Source organism: Pinus tabuliformis, chromosome 2_1, assembly GCF_031772625.1.
Source record: "Pinus tabuliformis cultivar Carrire ecotype Pingquan chromosome 2_1, CPIR1, whole genome shotgun sequence".
Classification (NCBI taxonomy): Eukaryota; Viridiplantae; Streptophyta; class Pinopsida; order Pinales; family Pinaceae; genus Pinus; species Pinus tabuliformis.
Window position 1 is genome coordinate 305,866,574 of NC_142299.1, and position 16,132 is coordinate 305,882,705.

At 35.3% G+C, this 16,132-nt stretch overlaps 1 protein-coding gene across 2 annotated transcripts; it reads left to right on the plus strand.

The window, feature by feature from the left end:
- The first annotated feature begins 992 nt into the window (after positions 1 to 992).
- Positions 993 to 4,043, plus strand: LOC149200032 (binding partner of ACD11 1-like). 2 transcript variants are annotated; one of them, XM_089399504.1, is made up of 4 exons: positions 993 to 1,374; positions 1,964 to 2,039; positions 2,488 to 2,604; positions 3,339 to 4,043. In XM_089399504.1, the coding sequence occupies exons 1-4, from the start codon at positions 1,265 to 1,267 to the stop codon at positions 3,786 to 3,788; spliced, it is 753 nt and encodes a 250-aa protein (XP_089255630.1). In that variant the 5' UTR covers positions 993 to 1,264; the 3' UTR covers positions 3,789 to 4,043. The 2 variants fall into 2 exon arrangements, with proteins under 2 accessions (XP_089255630.1, XP_089255631.1); XM_089399505.1 differs by lacking the exon at positions 993 to 1,374 and adding an exon at positions 1,445 to 1,824.
- Positions 4,044 to 16,132: the final 12,089 nt, after the last annotated feature.

Below are 16,132 nucleotides of genomic sequence, written 5' to 3' on the forward strand. Positions count from 1 at the left end.
ATATATATCTATATATATATATATAATTATATTAATTATTACTGGTGACTTTTCATGAAAAAAGTGATTCCTATCTTTTGACCAGGATGCATAAGGTACATTTTTAATGCTTAATAATTGAAACCAAAATTCATAAAAGGTCTAAACTTATTGATTCTTCCATAGCGTGTAAGTGATTTCCTTACCATTTTCTGGCACTTACAAATTATAACTTAGATGCTGAACCTAAAATCATTGCTTGAGACAGAAGTGATTCCCATCCTTTTTTATGGAAATAATGTACCCTAATGTTGCATTTAATAGACAAGTGAACTTATGAAATCAAATCAAACCCCACATACATATACATATACATATATATATTTCTAAATAATTATATTAATTATTATTGGTGACTTTTGATGAAAAAAGTGATTCCTATCTTTTGACTAGAATGCCTAAGGTACATTTTTAATGCTTAATAATTGAAACCAAAATTCATAAAAGATCTAAACTTATTGATTCTTCCATAACGTGTAAGTGATTTCCTTACCGTTTTCTGGCCCTTACAAATTATAACTTAGATGCTGAACCTAAAATCATGGCTTGGGATAGAAGTGATTCCCATCCTTTTTCATGGAAATAATGTACCCTAATGTTGCATTTAATAGACAAGTGACTTTATGAAGTCAATTCCAACCAGAGTTTCAGTGTGTTTTATGACAACTCCCCCAGGAAAAATCAGCTATTCTCTGATAAATTTATAGAAAAGAGGGTTGTTAAGGGCCACATTTCAACCATGGGCCCATTTCTCAATAAAGGGCTATATACAAATATAAAGGGTTTATTCAAATGCCATGGATTTGAAAAAGACACCGACCTTATTTCACCTTCTTTGTAAAGAGATTCTATGGTTTCTTAGTTTAATTATTATACCTCTGGAAAGTAGTGGTCGAATTTGCATGGGGAAGTGATTTGACGATCAACACCACCACACTGGAATACAAAGTTAAAAAGTAGGATTCCAATTGATAGAAGCTGCTTCAATTTTCATGTGTCAATGGCACGATATACATTTAAGAAAAAAAAATTGCAGAGATGGCCAACCAGATTCGTTCATAATTGAAAAAAATCAAGTAATAATTAGAGAATTTTAATTAAACTTTCTAACTGAATATTTCTGACAGTATTTATATCATATCAGTGTTTGGTTTTCACCCACAATTGTAAGAAGAAAAGTGTGCATCATAACATAACAGTTTTCCAAGGGTTGACCATTGCCATAATGGAAGATTACACAGTACAGGTCTGTAATTTATCTCCCAAAGTAACTGCCAAGGATGTTAAGCAGTTTTTCTCATACTCTGGCACGGTGAAAAAAGTAAAATTAGAAAGGTGCGTGCTGACTTCCTTGCTTGAATTTTATATAGAAGTGCTTATTTTCTATTTCTGTAACTACCCAGTTTGTGAATGAATTGTCAGCATGAGATTTATCAGAGTTGGAGAGCACTGTTCTGTTTTACAGTGGAATCATAATAATGTTCTTACTGATCTAGAAAAAAGTTCAACAGTTGAAATTTTTCTGTAACTACCCAGTTTGTGAATTGTCAACATGGGCTTTATCAGAGTTGGAGAGCACTGTTCTGTTTTACAGTGGAGTCATAATAATGTTCTTACTGATCTAAAAAAATTCAACAGTTGAATTTTTCATATGCAAGTGCTGAGAGCTCTCAAATAAGAGCAGTGGTTTAGGGAAAAAGTGGTGAATGTAGTAAGGCTTTACAAGAGTAGGACAGGAAATGAAAATCTAAGCCAGTTAGCAGCCCTGATGGTGTTCAATTGGTGGTATAGCTGGAGAATACTGATTTGCATAGAATTAAGTCAATCTTAAAAGATTTTGGTTTGATATACATGTTTAAGGTCTGTAAAACTGGCCACAAAACCCCTAACATTATCCTTTCTGTTTTTTTGTTGGTGGTGGCAGGGTTGGACAGTGGGCACAAGTTGCTTTTGTGACTTTCAAGGAGCCCTATGCTTTAGAAACTGCTGTCCTTCTCAATGTAAGTATGTTTTTTTTCTAATCTTTCACTGTTGGGTAATAATAAGGTTTAAAGGATATATTCCTATCTGTTGTGAGTATTGGTTACATGTGGATTGAGACCTTGCATAATACCTTGGTTTGTGATAAGAAGGTGGAATTCAAGACATAAGGTTAGGGAGGATCATATTCACAACATGTAGCATGTTTTTCTGATCTGCATGTGTAGGTTTTTACAATAGATCATATTGTTAAACAGTTTACTTTCAGAAAACTCAAACAACAATGTTATTCTGATATAGTTTTATAATTTATTTAAGTCATATTGTTAAACAGTTTACTTTCAGAAAGCTCAAACAACAATGTTATTCTGATTTAGTTTTTTCTTTGTAGGTTAAGCTGTTATCTTGCATCTGACAAAGTGATTAAAAGAAATGATGGGGTTTTGCTGTTTTTGGATTCTTGAACAGGGAGCCACAATCATAGATCAGAAAATATGTATAGTGCCCTGGGGAGGATCAGAGGAGGCAATTAATCGGTGGAAGAAGCAAATGATGAAAAGTCCAGAAGAGGGAAACACACAAGGAGTAATGTCACTTACTTAATTTATATTAGTGCAAAATCCCCTGAATACTACACCGGGACCTGCCTGCCCTGCCATAATCATTCCTAGATCAAATTTATTATATCGTCCTTTTTTATGGTCTCTGTATGCATTTACATGTCTGTGATCCTTTAATTTTTCTTTTGAGGGTTTCGTTAGATGGGTGCCGGGCAGACTGCATTAATTTATTGAACGCTTCAAGGATCAAGACTGGATCCTTTAGGTTACTTCAAAGGCCATTTTCCTTGACAGCAAAGGGTTGTACCTTGTTGAAATTTAGCATTCAAATGAAAACCAATACTTTACAAGGACAATATATGTAAAACATATTTTATACCATAGTTAGCTCTATTTGTTTTCACTGTTTTGTAAAAGGAAGAGACTTAATTTTGATCTTGCAGCAGAAAACTGAGCCTCTAAATAGCCAAATTGCATAGAAGGAAGACCCTAGTCTTGGATTTAAACTGACTCCTGTTATGTAAAATGCAAGTAGCTTCAATAGGTCACCTTCCTCACCGCTATAATGAGAGGATAAGAAGGGAAAGTTGTGTTAGATAAAAAATTTATCAAGTCAGTCTTTAGTGTTAAATGTGTTTATCTCAAGTTCTTAGTCAAAATAAAGTTCTTGGGATATCAAGTTATTCACAGAAGTGTTAGTGTTATTGCTGGGCAGTTTCAAGTCCTCGAGAAGTGATTAACATGGCAATATATTTACAGGTTAGCAGCTTTATTCCATCTGCGGGCCAAGCAGTAAATGTGGTTACAACAATGCTTTCGAAAGGATATACCTTAGGAAAGGACACATTAAGCAAAGCCAATGAGTTAGACAAGAAGTATCAAATCATAAATACTACTGCAGCCAACCTGACATCTTTGGGTAAGTTCGTTGGAGAGAAAGGAAAGGATACACTAAGCAAAGCCAATGAGTTAGACAAAAAGTATCAAGTCACAGATACTGCTGCAACCAACCTGGTATCTTTGGGCAAGTTCGTTGGGGAGAAAACAATAGCAGCCTTGACTGTCACTGGGCAAGCAGCATGTAGTGCAGGAACAGCAGCTGTCAACAGTAGTTATTTTGCTTCAGGAGCCTCGATGGTTTCTGGAGCTCTGGACAAGGCAGCCAAAGCAGCTGCTGATTTGGGTACCAAAGGTAATACAGTAACATAGAAGCAAAGTCTGATACCAATATGCCAACTTAGCTTAGAAATATAATTAAGGGGATCCTATTTGAATATAATGTATGCAATAAGATGATTTGATAAACTATTACATAGTTGATACTTAGTTAAGTGGGTGCTATTTGAATATAGCGTATGTAATATGGTGAAGTAATAAACTAGTACATGGTTGATACCTGCTATTTCAAGTGTTCTTGACTCAGGGACTTTAAAGGAATTGTGTTTTTCATATTCTAACATGCAATCTGATTTTGACATGTTTAAAGATTAAACCAAATAGGTACGTACATGGATATGAGATTATAGTTGTAAATGTTCTAACTAGTAAAATAAGGAGTTTCTTAATGGATCTCCTTGATATGTTAATCTGGATCTACATCGTACATGGAGCACTGATTATTTAATAGAGGATTGCAAAATTTTTTATAGTCGTGAATTTTGTATTTACTTGAAATGCAATTTGTATATTGATTTGATGTAAGAAATTTTAATTACATCTAAATGGGGAAGAAACCTGATTTTTTAAACCATCCAAAATATAATAGGGCCTAATGTCTATGACTAAATTATCTACAAGGCCTAACGCCTATAATGGCTAAATTATTTTACTAGAATGGAGAGTAATGCATAGGCATCAACGTTGGATTCCATTAAAAGACAAGAAATAATAGTAAGTTCTAAGAATAGTAATAAACTATCTTAACCTTTAATTCAACCCAATTTTCTATTTAGTTGACAATATAATGAAAATGTGCACTAGTTAGAAGGTCATTTTCCTAAGATAGCCAAGGTGAGGTCACTTAACTAGGTCTTGATTGAAAGATCTTACTTGAGCTAGATTGATACTTCAGCACTAACTAGATGCATTCCAATGCCACTTTGCATGTTAGGTTAATTAAACTTTATGTTTAGAATGCATTTTATTTTGTTTTCTTATTTATCAACTTAATTGATACAGAGAAAACTTGTGCCACTTTACATGTTAGGTTAATTAAATTTCATGTTTAAAATGTATCTTATTCTGTTTTCTTATTTATCAACTTAGTTGATACAGAGAAAATTTGTGGTTAAAAATTGTTTTTTGCTGTTTTTTTTATTTATTTAAAAAAAAAATATGAATTGAAAGCAAATTTTTTCTATTTTTTAATAAATAAAAACATTTTATTATATATATATATATATATATATATATATAAGCTTGTTAAAACATAATGATGTGTGGATGTTGTTGACATCTACTTTATTTAATTAAATATAACATCCCTACATAATGCGTGGATATTGTTGACATCTACTCCATCTAATTAAATGACCCTCTTATATCATAAATGGCATTCATTGAAATGACATATATTCCTTTGAATTTAGGAAAGAGAAATGAGCAAGATCAGATCCTTGGACCTTAAGTCAAATGTTTATTAATCATTTTTCAGTGTTGTTATTATTGATCTGGTTTAAAACATTTATGAAGGATATATAGAGCAAATGAAATTTAAGTCAAATGTTTATTAATCAATTTTCAGTTTTGTTATTATCAATATCAATCATAAAGGATATATAAAGGAAATGGAATTTAAGTCAAATGTTTATTAATCAATTTTTAGTTTTGTTATTATTGATCTCGTTTAAAATAGTGATGAAGGATATATAGAGAAAATGGAATTTAATTGTCAATTTTTACATTGGTTTCTAATATGTTATGCTAGATTGTGATGCAAAATAATACAAAACATAAATGTAGGTTGAAATTGTAATTTTTTTAACCTTTATATTTAAAATGAGTTTTTATCATGTGGTCTTAAAACAAAGCTTGTATCAAATTTGTTGGCAAATGAAAGAATTAAAACTTTTATTAATGGTAGCATATCTGATGAATATATTACTTAAGTTTAATATTTACATTAACATTGACCATCTTTCAATTGAGAGTGAATTCAATTACATCTTTATTATAAACATTATGACTAATAAATGTCATTGAACTATATACCTACCCTCATTCTAACTATTCATATGTTTTTTGTTTGTTGGATCTATAAAACTCTCGCTTAGCTTGTTTTATGACAAAATATCAAAGATGACATATTCATTTTTTTATATGTAAATAAAAGTTAGAAGAAGGTCTAGTGGTAGTAAAGGTATTTGTTGCTTTGATTTTTTAATTAAAAAACATAAGCTCTAACTCTTTTCTAGCAACTATTTTCACAAATGATGTTGCACATATATGTGTTTTCTTTTCTGAGGAAATCTCACATTCTTTGTGGGAGAAATGAAACTTTCATTATCATTTCATAACATCATAGGATATGTTTGTCTTTCTCCAACATTTGATAACAGCCTTTTTAGTTACAATAATTTTTCCTTGCCTGTGTAACTAAGATAACTATGCTATTGATCCATTAATAAAGAAGGTATTATAGACTATGTGTGAAGTTGCCTATGTTACTTAGTGCAACGGATTGAAAAGATTGCAAATAACATAAACACTTAAACAATTAGAAAACACATTCAAAACACATCAACACAACCAAATTTAATAAAGGAGTTCACCAGACTTCCTGGCTACGTCTCCTGGTCCTTTCGCTTCTAGTGCTGACCTCTTTATTATGCCTTCAAATTGTTGTTATAGGTGTGAGCTCAAAAATAGAGTCTCAAAAACCAAAAATGGATCTCACCGCTATGTTCAGCTCGAATTTTCAAGTCAAAACGAGTATACACTCGACTGTACTTGGCCACTATGACCTCCAGACCCCCTGGAACGGTTCAAAACCACACTATGTAAACTCTTTTTGTAATATGGCATTAATATACCATGTATAGTTACAAACTGCAATAAACGCGGAACAATACGATTACATTAAAAACAGAGGATAAACCAAAGGACCGAGGGACGTGGGGTTGACCCCGACCATCCGGCCTTTTCCCAGCACAGATCTCGATACCAAGTGATCCAACGGTTATCGCGTCCCGCTCGTCAACTAATCCAAATGATCTGCATTGTCGATCTGTCCTGCTTGATCCGACGGTTGTCGCGCAATCTCGTGCTCCAACTAGCACATTGGTTAATTCTCCGAAAGCACGCAAGAAAAGCTGTTTTAATGTGCTACGTGTCGACCATTGAGTGGAATTGCGTAGATTTCTGAAAAACAATTTCCAACCTTTAAGGCGCGCGAGAAACCGTTTACCGCTTTCCTGTCGGAACTCAAAGAAGTTTAACTTCTTTTGAGTAACCACATCGTGTCCATTTTCAAGGTTAACCTGCTTGCATGTCTCGACGCGATATGCGTCGATCTCCTTTGATCGAATGATCCAATGACTGTGGTGTGAACTAATCACAGATTGCCACGTCATCTTCTATGCTTACATCATCCAGAACCTGTGACTCATTCCCGGGTTGCCGCATGTCCTGTTGATGTAGGCATTGAATTTTTCCCTAAATCTTTGATTGGCTCTAATTTCTTCATCCGGACTCAGATTTATGCATTGTTTGCACCATTGGATTCGTATTAACGAGCACTTCAACGTGAGCCCACTTTCACCTGCATTTGAAGAGTTTTGATCTAGAGGCAAAACTGAATCCATTTTGGATCACTCCTCCCCACTGGAAGCTTTTGGTCCACCAAAAGTTGGTTTTAGCTATCGAGTAAGTGAGGATAAATTTCCTTCACTTTTCTAATCTTCATCCATTTTGCTTTACTTGGATTTGTACCTTTGAGTCCAACTCAAAGATACTCAACAATTCCCTATCGCGAAGTTCTTATCCTCCTATCTAGAACTGTGTCCTCCTGTAACTCATTGAGATACTCGGGCAAAATATCTTCAATGGAAGGTAGCTAACCTTGCTCTTTAGGATCTTCAATCAACAACGGCTCATACAACCACAAGTTTTCAACATTTACGATGGAATAGATTTGCATGTAAGCTGGTAGATCTAGGCAGAAATAATTTTCACCAATTTTATCAAGTATTTTGAAAGGACCATATCTAATTGGTTTCAACTTTTTACCTTCCCCTTGCAATCTTTCTTTGCTGATGTACAACCAGACTTGATCACCAACTTGAAAACTATGCTCAACTCGATGCTTGTCATGTCATTCCTTATACCTTGCTTGGCTTATTTCCAACTATTATTGTAATGCCTGGTGAATTTCCTGGATTTGTTCAATGAACTTGGTTTCTTTGTCCACATCACTGTGTCCATCAACTGCTATGTCTTTACCAAAGACAAAATCCAAGGGGGACTTTGGTATAAAACCAAAACAAGTCTCAAAAGGAGATCTCTGAGTAGAGGAATGTTTTTCATGGTTGTAAGCATGCTGCACATAACACAAATGCTCATCCCAAAGTTTGGGATGCTTGCTGCAATATCCTTGAAGCAACTGTATCACTATCTTATTGACCACTTCTGTCTGACCATTTGTTTGCGGATGAAATGTCGTTCTCTTCTTTAACTTTGTGTCCATTAAATCCCATAGACTTGACCAAAATTCCCGAAAAATAAAGAATCTCGATTGGATACAATAGAAGTGGGTGACCCAAAATGAACCCATACATTTTGAAATAACAACTTTGTATTTTGTTCAGCTGTGACCTGTTTATTACATGGTGTCAAAACACACATCTTACTAAACCTATCCACAACTACATACAAATAATCATGACCCTTTCTAGACTTTGGAAATCCCCCAACAAAATCCATGGAAACACTTTCCCAAGGACGAGAAGGAATTGGAAGTGGAGTATACAAGCCTAATTTTCTATTACTTGGCTGCTTGTAGCACACATAGTACATCCTTTAATATATCTAGAAACCGTCTCATTCATTCGTGGCCAATAGCAGAACCTTTGTAATTGTGCAACTGTTTTACTTACACCAAAATGACCTAATATGAGAAAAGTATGTGCTTATCGAATTATATTAACTCTTTCAGTTTGTGGAATGCATAACTTCCCCAAATAATATAAGAGTTTTTCCTTTATGTAATAATCCAATTCTTCTACTTGCTTTCCATGACTTAAAGTTGCATATACATCCTTAAAATCTGTTTCTTGAGCATATTGTTCAATGTAACTTTCATGAATTACCGAATTATGCTTAAGTATTGTGGATGCATTTATAATTGGTCTTAAAAACATGTCTGTAACCTTATTATGTATGCCCTTCTTATATATGATAACAAGATGAAATTGTTGTAGAAAACCCATCCACCTATAATGTCTTGATTGTTGCAATTTAGTTTGTGAGTGTAAATATTGAAGTGGTTGATGATCTGTATGTATGATTGTTTCTTTACCCATTATGTAATGTTTCCACTTTTTAACACTCTAAACTAATGCATACAATTCTTTATCATATGTAGGATAGTTAACTACTGCTGATGTAAATGTCTCAGAATGAAAGCATATAGGCTTTCTGTGCTGCATCAACACTGCCCCCATGGCATATTCACTTGCATCTGTCTCAATCTCAAATGGATGCTGAAGATCTGGTAGTGCTAGTACTGGCGTTGTACTGATCCTTTCTTTCAATGTGTCGAAGGATTTCTGTTGTTTTCCTCCCCACTGAAACACCTGTTTCACACTTGTCAAAGCATGTAAAGGAGCTGCAATCAAAGAAAAGTTAGCAATAAACTTTCTCCAATATTGCGCTGCCCCTAAGAAACTTCTAACTTCTGTAGCAGTATTGGGTTTAGGCCAATTTACAGTGACTTCAACCTTAGAGGGATCTATCTTCAATTCACCACCCCCTACAATATAACCCAAATAATTCAAAGATATTATGCCAAATTCACATTTTGACAGTTTTACATAGAGGTTTTCTCTTTTCAAAACATCTAAAATATGCTTTACATGCTTTACATGTTCATCCCATGTTCTGCTAAAAACAAGAATATCATCTAAATAGACTATTACAAAATCATCAATGAATGGTCTAAATACATCATTCATGACTCGCATGAACGTAGCTGGAGCATTAGTTAAGCCAAAAGGCATAACCATCCATTCATAGAGTCCTTGCTTCATTTTGAAAGTAGTCTTCCATACATCCTATTCTGCAACTCTAATATGATGGTAGCTGCTTCGCAAGTCCAACTTAGAGAAGTAAATTGCATCTTTTAACTGATCTAACAAATCATCAATATGACGAAGAGGATAACGATTCTTTATTGTGATTTTATTTAATGCTCTAAAATCAATGCACATTCTCCACGAACCATCTTTCTTTCGCATTAACACAATAGGTGATCTGCACGGTAATGTGCTTGGTCGAATAAACCCTTGATCGAGCAATCCCTTTACCTACTTCTTTATCTCTGCATTCTCTAGAGTTGATAACCTATACATTCCAATGTTAGGTAGTGGAGCATCTTGCTGCAAATAAATCTCATGTTCTATCTCTCGCTTGGGTGGAAGCCCTTTAAGCTCTTGAAACAAAATATCATAATCGGAAACAATTTTAAGTAGATCTGCTTTCTGTTTAGGATTATAGCCTTGGAATGCATCAGATTTATCAATATCATTTGCTTTTACAATCATAAGTAAAAATTTCTTACTTGAATTTACAATTCTCTTCATCTGTCCTGAATTTATGAGAGAGAAATTATCTTTGAGTTTATGAGCCGTTACAATATATTCAATTCCATCCTTAGTGAGTTGATACTTATTTTCAGTTCGATAGAGGATAACATTTCTATCGTACAAGTATGGACTTCCTAATACAATTTCACATATGTCTAATGGGACTATGTCTAACTCAACCTCGTCTACAAACTTTGACCCAATAGAAAATGAAGTTTACATTGTTTCGTAACTTGTAGCTTAGTTTTATCACACACCCAACCTAATGGATATGGATTTTTATGAGGTTTTGTTTCTAGACCCAACTTCTTTACAATTGCTTCAGAAATCAAATTAACTTGTGACCCACTATCAAATAAAGTATCAATTTTAGTATGCTTGGAAATGACTCTAATATGAAATAGCTCATTCCTTTTCCTCTCATAATTATCATTATCAATAGAATGTGAAGAAGTACTTGTAGATGATTTAGAATCTTTACCTTTTATACTTGTAGCTGTAACCGTTGTCTCATCACCTAAGTCTGATCCCAAGTCTTTTTGAATAACAACAACATTCTTTCTCTCTTTACTCCCAAACTTCTTAGGCTTCAATTCTAGATGCAAAGACCAGTAGTGTGCCTCATTGTTTCCTTCCTTATTACAATGAGTGAATGAAGGTTTATCCTTCTTCACAGTGTTTGTTTTCCTCTCCTTCCATTTCAGTGTCTTCTTGCCTTTATTCTTGCTTTCAATAGGTTTGGATGATTTCCCAACATCTGGGGTTACATTTTTACCTCTGGCCTCTAGATGAGTTGCTTGAACTGATACATCATCTAGGCTAGTTGGATTAAACATAAGTATGGTATGCCTCAAATAACTATGAAGACCACCTATGTATTTTAACAATGTCTTTGGTGAGTCTAATGATATGCCTAATGTTAAAGCTCTCTTACGAAATTCCTGAGTATAACTTTGAACACTTTGATCTTTTAATTGTTGTAGTGTTTGTCAACTCATCATTTCTTGTTGTATATAAGCCAGATAAAATTGATTTTTAATGGCAGAAACAAATTCATTCCAAGTTGAAATGATTTTACCATGCTTTTGGAGATCTTCTTGTGTATTGCCTTCCCACCATACAAGTGTGGTTCCTCCAAGTCGAAGGCTAGAAAGCTGGATCTTCTTCCTTTCTTGATCTGATATGAGATCTAAGACAATTAATAAGGTATTACAGACTTATGTGCATGGATTAGTCTATGTCATTATATGCAATGGATTGATAAGATTGTGAAATGCACAGACAATGAAGCAGTAAACAAACATAATAGATAACACATGACACAACAAATTTAATAAGGAGTTCACCCAATACTCCTGGGCTACATCTCCTGGTCCAACCTTCAGTGGTGGCCTCTCTATTATGTCTTCAGGCAGAGTTTTGCTTACAACAGTGAGCTCAATTTGAGCCTCACACACAACAGAATACAACAATAAGAGTTTACTTGAACCTCTCAAGTTCCCTATGAGTACACAGACTCCCCTAATGCTCTCTGTCCCAACTCTGTCTCAGCATTTGCCTGAATACTGCTCTCCCCCCATTATGCTCTCTGTCTGTGGCTTTTAAAGCCAACCACGCTGCTTGTTCATTTCACATCCTCGACTCTCAGTCTCTCTAGCTTCTTAACACTTAGAATCCCTTTGCCAACATTATTCAATCATTGTTTAATGCCTAGAGAAGAGGTGGACACCATTCTGTAACGCCATAGTGCCACGGGCCTCTGAAACTTGTGAAACGGCTGTGCTCTATCAAACACAGGGAAAATGTGTTTTAACAGAGAAAGTTCGCCAAAAAATCATATATCAGACTTTAAAATTCCTTAAATATGCTTCATTCCCTATTGGGTCCGTTCATAAGTCGCCATCGCATCTCGGAAGGGCTCCATCTCTGTGTATTTCATTTAATACATTAAAACACTGTAAATCCCCACATTCCAGACTTGAAATATTGTTTAATATTGTTGATAAACCCTTTCGGGTCCGCAACATCACATCGGTGTTTTTCCCTTTAGTTTTTCATTTGTTCACGAAAATGTGATTTACAAAGGAAAATTCAGTTTTGTGGACTTCAAAATACATGCAATGCCGTCTATTTTATGATCGGGTCCGCAATATTGCAGCCTTATGGTTATCGACCCCGCTCCACTGCATAGTTCCGATGCAATGCGGCGATGCGATATATCACAATCGCTCATTACAATAACCCTCAAGCTGTTGTAAAGCGCTCCGTTGCATTCTCTGATAGTGATCCTGTGATGTGATATGGGCCGTCGATCTGCATGCTTGATCGAAGGTCCATATTAACTCCGCTAATTCACCATCGCCATATATGTGTTTTGAGCGTCGATATCCCTGTTCTGCGAGTCCCAATTGCGATTGCCGATCTGATCTGGACTGTTGATCGACTAGATCAGATGGATACTATGCATCACTCCGTTCTGCCTTCGATAGCTCCATTTTCTCTATTTTCACGAGTTTTGGGCTACCCGATAGTGTTTTTCTGCCCAGCTAAAGGTGTCCCTCTTTCGATATTTTCAATCTTTTAAGGGATTTTTTTGGCTTTGGCATGATTTTTAATAGTTTTATGAAGACTTAGAGGGCATTCTTGGATCCATTTGGATCACGCCTTCCCACTGAAAAAGGATTTTGGACCACCAAAAGTTGGTTTTCAAGCATCAATCAAGTGAGGATATAGCTGCCTCACTTGTCCAATTTCTATCCATTTTGCACTGCTGGGTTTTGAACCTTTAAGTCCAATCCTTAGGTACTCAACATCTCCTTTGTGCATTGTCCTCACCTTCCTATCTAGAACTGTATCTTCCTGCAACTCATTGAGGTATTAAGGCAACAGATCGTCAATGGAAGGCAGTTGACTTTGCTCTTCAGGATCTTCAATTAATGAAGGTTCAAACAGTCTTAAATTTTCTGCATTTACTACTGAATAGATGTGCATGTATGCTAGCAGATCAAGGCAGAAAGCATTCTCACCAATTTTCTCAAGTACCTTAAAAGGCCCATACCTTATTGGTTTCAACTTCTTTCCTTCACCTTGCATTCTGTCCTTACTGATATCTAGCCAGACTTTATCGCCAACTTGGAAGCTGTGCTCCACCTGGTGTTTATCATGCCTTGCCTTGTATTTTGCTTGGCTCTTTTCCAGCTGTTCCCGCACTGCCTGGTGAATATCTTGGATTTGTTCAATGAATCTAGTTGCTTTATCCACATCACTGTGTCCAGCAACTGCTATGTCTTTTTCAAAGACAAAATCCAAGGGATACCTTGGTATAAAACCAAAACAGGTCTCAAAAGGAGATCTCTATGTAGAAGAATGTTTAGCACGGTTGTAAGCATGTTGCACATAACATAAATGTTCATCCCAAAGCTTGAGATGCTTTTTGCAATAACCCCTGAGCAACTGGATCACTGTCTAGTTGACTACCTCTATTTGGCCATCTATCTGTGGATGAAAGGTTGTGCTTTTCTTCAGTCTGGTGTCCATTAATTCCCACAGACTTGACCAAAACTTCCCAACAAATCGGGAGTCTCGATCAGATACTATGGAAGTGGGTAACCCAAAATGCACCCAGACATGCTGAAAGAATAATTTTGCTGTTTGTTCAGCTGTAATCTACTTATTACAAGGTATTAAAATACACATTTTGCTGAACCTGTCCACAATAACATATAAATAGTCATGTCCCTTTCTAGATTTTGGCAATCCCCCAACAAAGTCCATGGAAACACTTTCCCAAGGACAGGAAGGGACTAGCAGTGGAGTGTACAAGCCTAGTTTTCTATTGCTAGGCTTGCTTTTAGCACACATGGTACACCCTCTTACATATCTAGAAACTGTTTCATGCATTTTTGGCCAATAGCAGTGTCTTTGTAGTTGTGAAATTGTTTTTCTTACACCAAAATGACCTGATATTAGAGAAGTATGTGCCTCCCTAATTATGTTAATTCTCTCGGTTTGTGGAATGCATAGCTTTCCCAAATGATACAAGAGTTGGTCCTTAACATAGTAATCCAATTCTTCTACCTTTTTGCCATTACTTAAAGCTGCATATACATCTTTGAAGTCTATATCTTGAGCATATTGTTCAATGTAGCTTTCATGCATTACTGAGTTATGCTTAAGTATAGTAGATGCATTTATGATTGGTCTGGACAACATATCTGCAACTTTATTGTGTATGCCCTTTTTATATCTGATGACTAAATGAAACTGCTGTAGGAAACCCATCCACCTATAGTGTCTTGATTTTTGTAACTTAGTTTGTGAGTGCAAGTACTGAAGTGGCTGATGATCAATATGTATTACTATTTCTTTGCCCATTAAGTAATGTTTCCACTTCTTCACACTCTGAACTAATGCATACAATTCTTTATCATATGTAGGATAATCAACTACTGCAGAATTAAAAGTCTCAAAATGGTAGCATATGGGTTTACCATGTTACATCAACACTTCTCCCATGGCATAATCAATGGCATTTGTTTCGATCTCAAATGGTTGTTGAAGATTTGGCAATGCTAGTGTTGGTGCTGTACTAGTTTTTTCTTTCAAGGTGTCGAAGGCTTTCTGCCGTTTGTCTCCCCACTGAAACACCTTGTTCAATCCTGTCAAAGCATGTAAGGGAGTTGCAATTAAGGAAAATTTAGCAATAAACTTTCTCCAATATTGTGCTGCCCCTAGGAAGCTTCTAACTTCAGTAGCAGACTTGGGTTTAGGCCAGTTTACAATGACTACAATCTTAGAGGGATCTATCTTCAATTCACCACCCCCTACAATATGACCCAAATAATTCAAAGATGTTTTACCAAATTCACATTTTGATAATTTAACATAGAGATTTTCCTTTTTCATAACATCTAGAGTTTTCTTCACATGCTTCAAATGTCCTTCCCATGTTTTACTAAATACAAGAATGTCATCCAAATATACAATTACAAAATCATCAATAAAAGGCCTGAGTACATCATTCATTACTCTCATGAAAGTGGCAAGAGCATTAGTTAAGCCAAAAGGCATAACTAGCCATTCATACAACGCTTGCTTTGTTTTGAAAGCAATGTTCCATGCATCTTGCTCTGCTACTCTGACTTGATGGTAACCACTATGTAGGTCCAACTTGGAAAAGTAAGTAACCTCTTTTAGTTGATCCAATAGATCATCTATGCTAGGAATGGGATAACGATTCTTGATCATTATTTTATTCAATGCTCGGTAATCAATGCACATCCTCCATGAACCGTCCTTCTTTCTCATGAACACGATTGGGGATCCGCATGGCGATGTGCTTGGTCTTATTAACCCTTTCTCGAACAGCTCTTGTACCTGCTTCTTGATTTTTGCATTCTCTAAAGTGAATAACCTGTACATTCCAATGTTAGGCAATGGAGCATCTTGCTGCAAATTAATATCATGTACAATTCCCCTTTTTTGTGGCAAACCTTTAGGTTCTTGAAATAAGATATCATATTCTGAAACAACCTTTTCTAAATCAGCTTGTTGTTTAGCATCACAACCTTCAAATACATTGGTCTTATCAGGTTTCTTTTCCTTTACAACCATTAATAAAAAATTTCTTGCATGAATTTACAAATCTTTTCATCTACCCTAAGTTTATGAGAGTATACTTATTCTTGAGTTTGTGAGCTCTTACAATATATTCTATTCCATCTTTAACAAGTTGATACTTATTTTCAGCTCTAT

Coding starts and splice junctions, on each gene's coding strand:
- LOC149200032 (XM_089399504.1), top strand. CDS start 1,265: ATGGAAGATTACACAGTACAGGTCTGTAATTTATCTCCCAAAGTAACT. Junction 1,375..1,963: donor AAAAAAGTAAAATTAGAAAG/GTGCGTGCTGAC, acceptor TGGTGGTGGCAG/GGTTGGACAGTGGGCACAAG. Junction 2,605..3,338: donor AAGAGGGAAACACACAAGGA/GTAATGTCACTT, acceptor ATATATTTACAG/GTTAGCAGCTTTATTCCATC.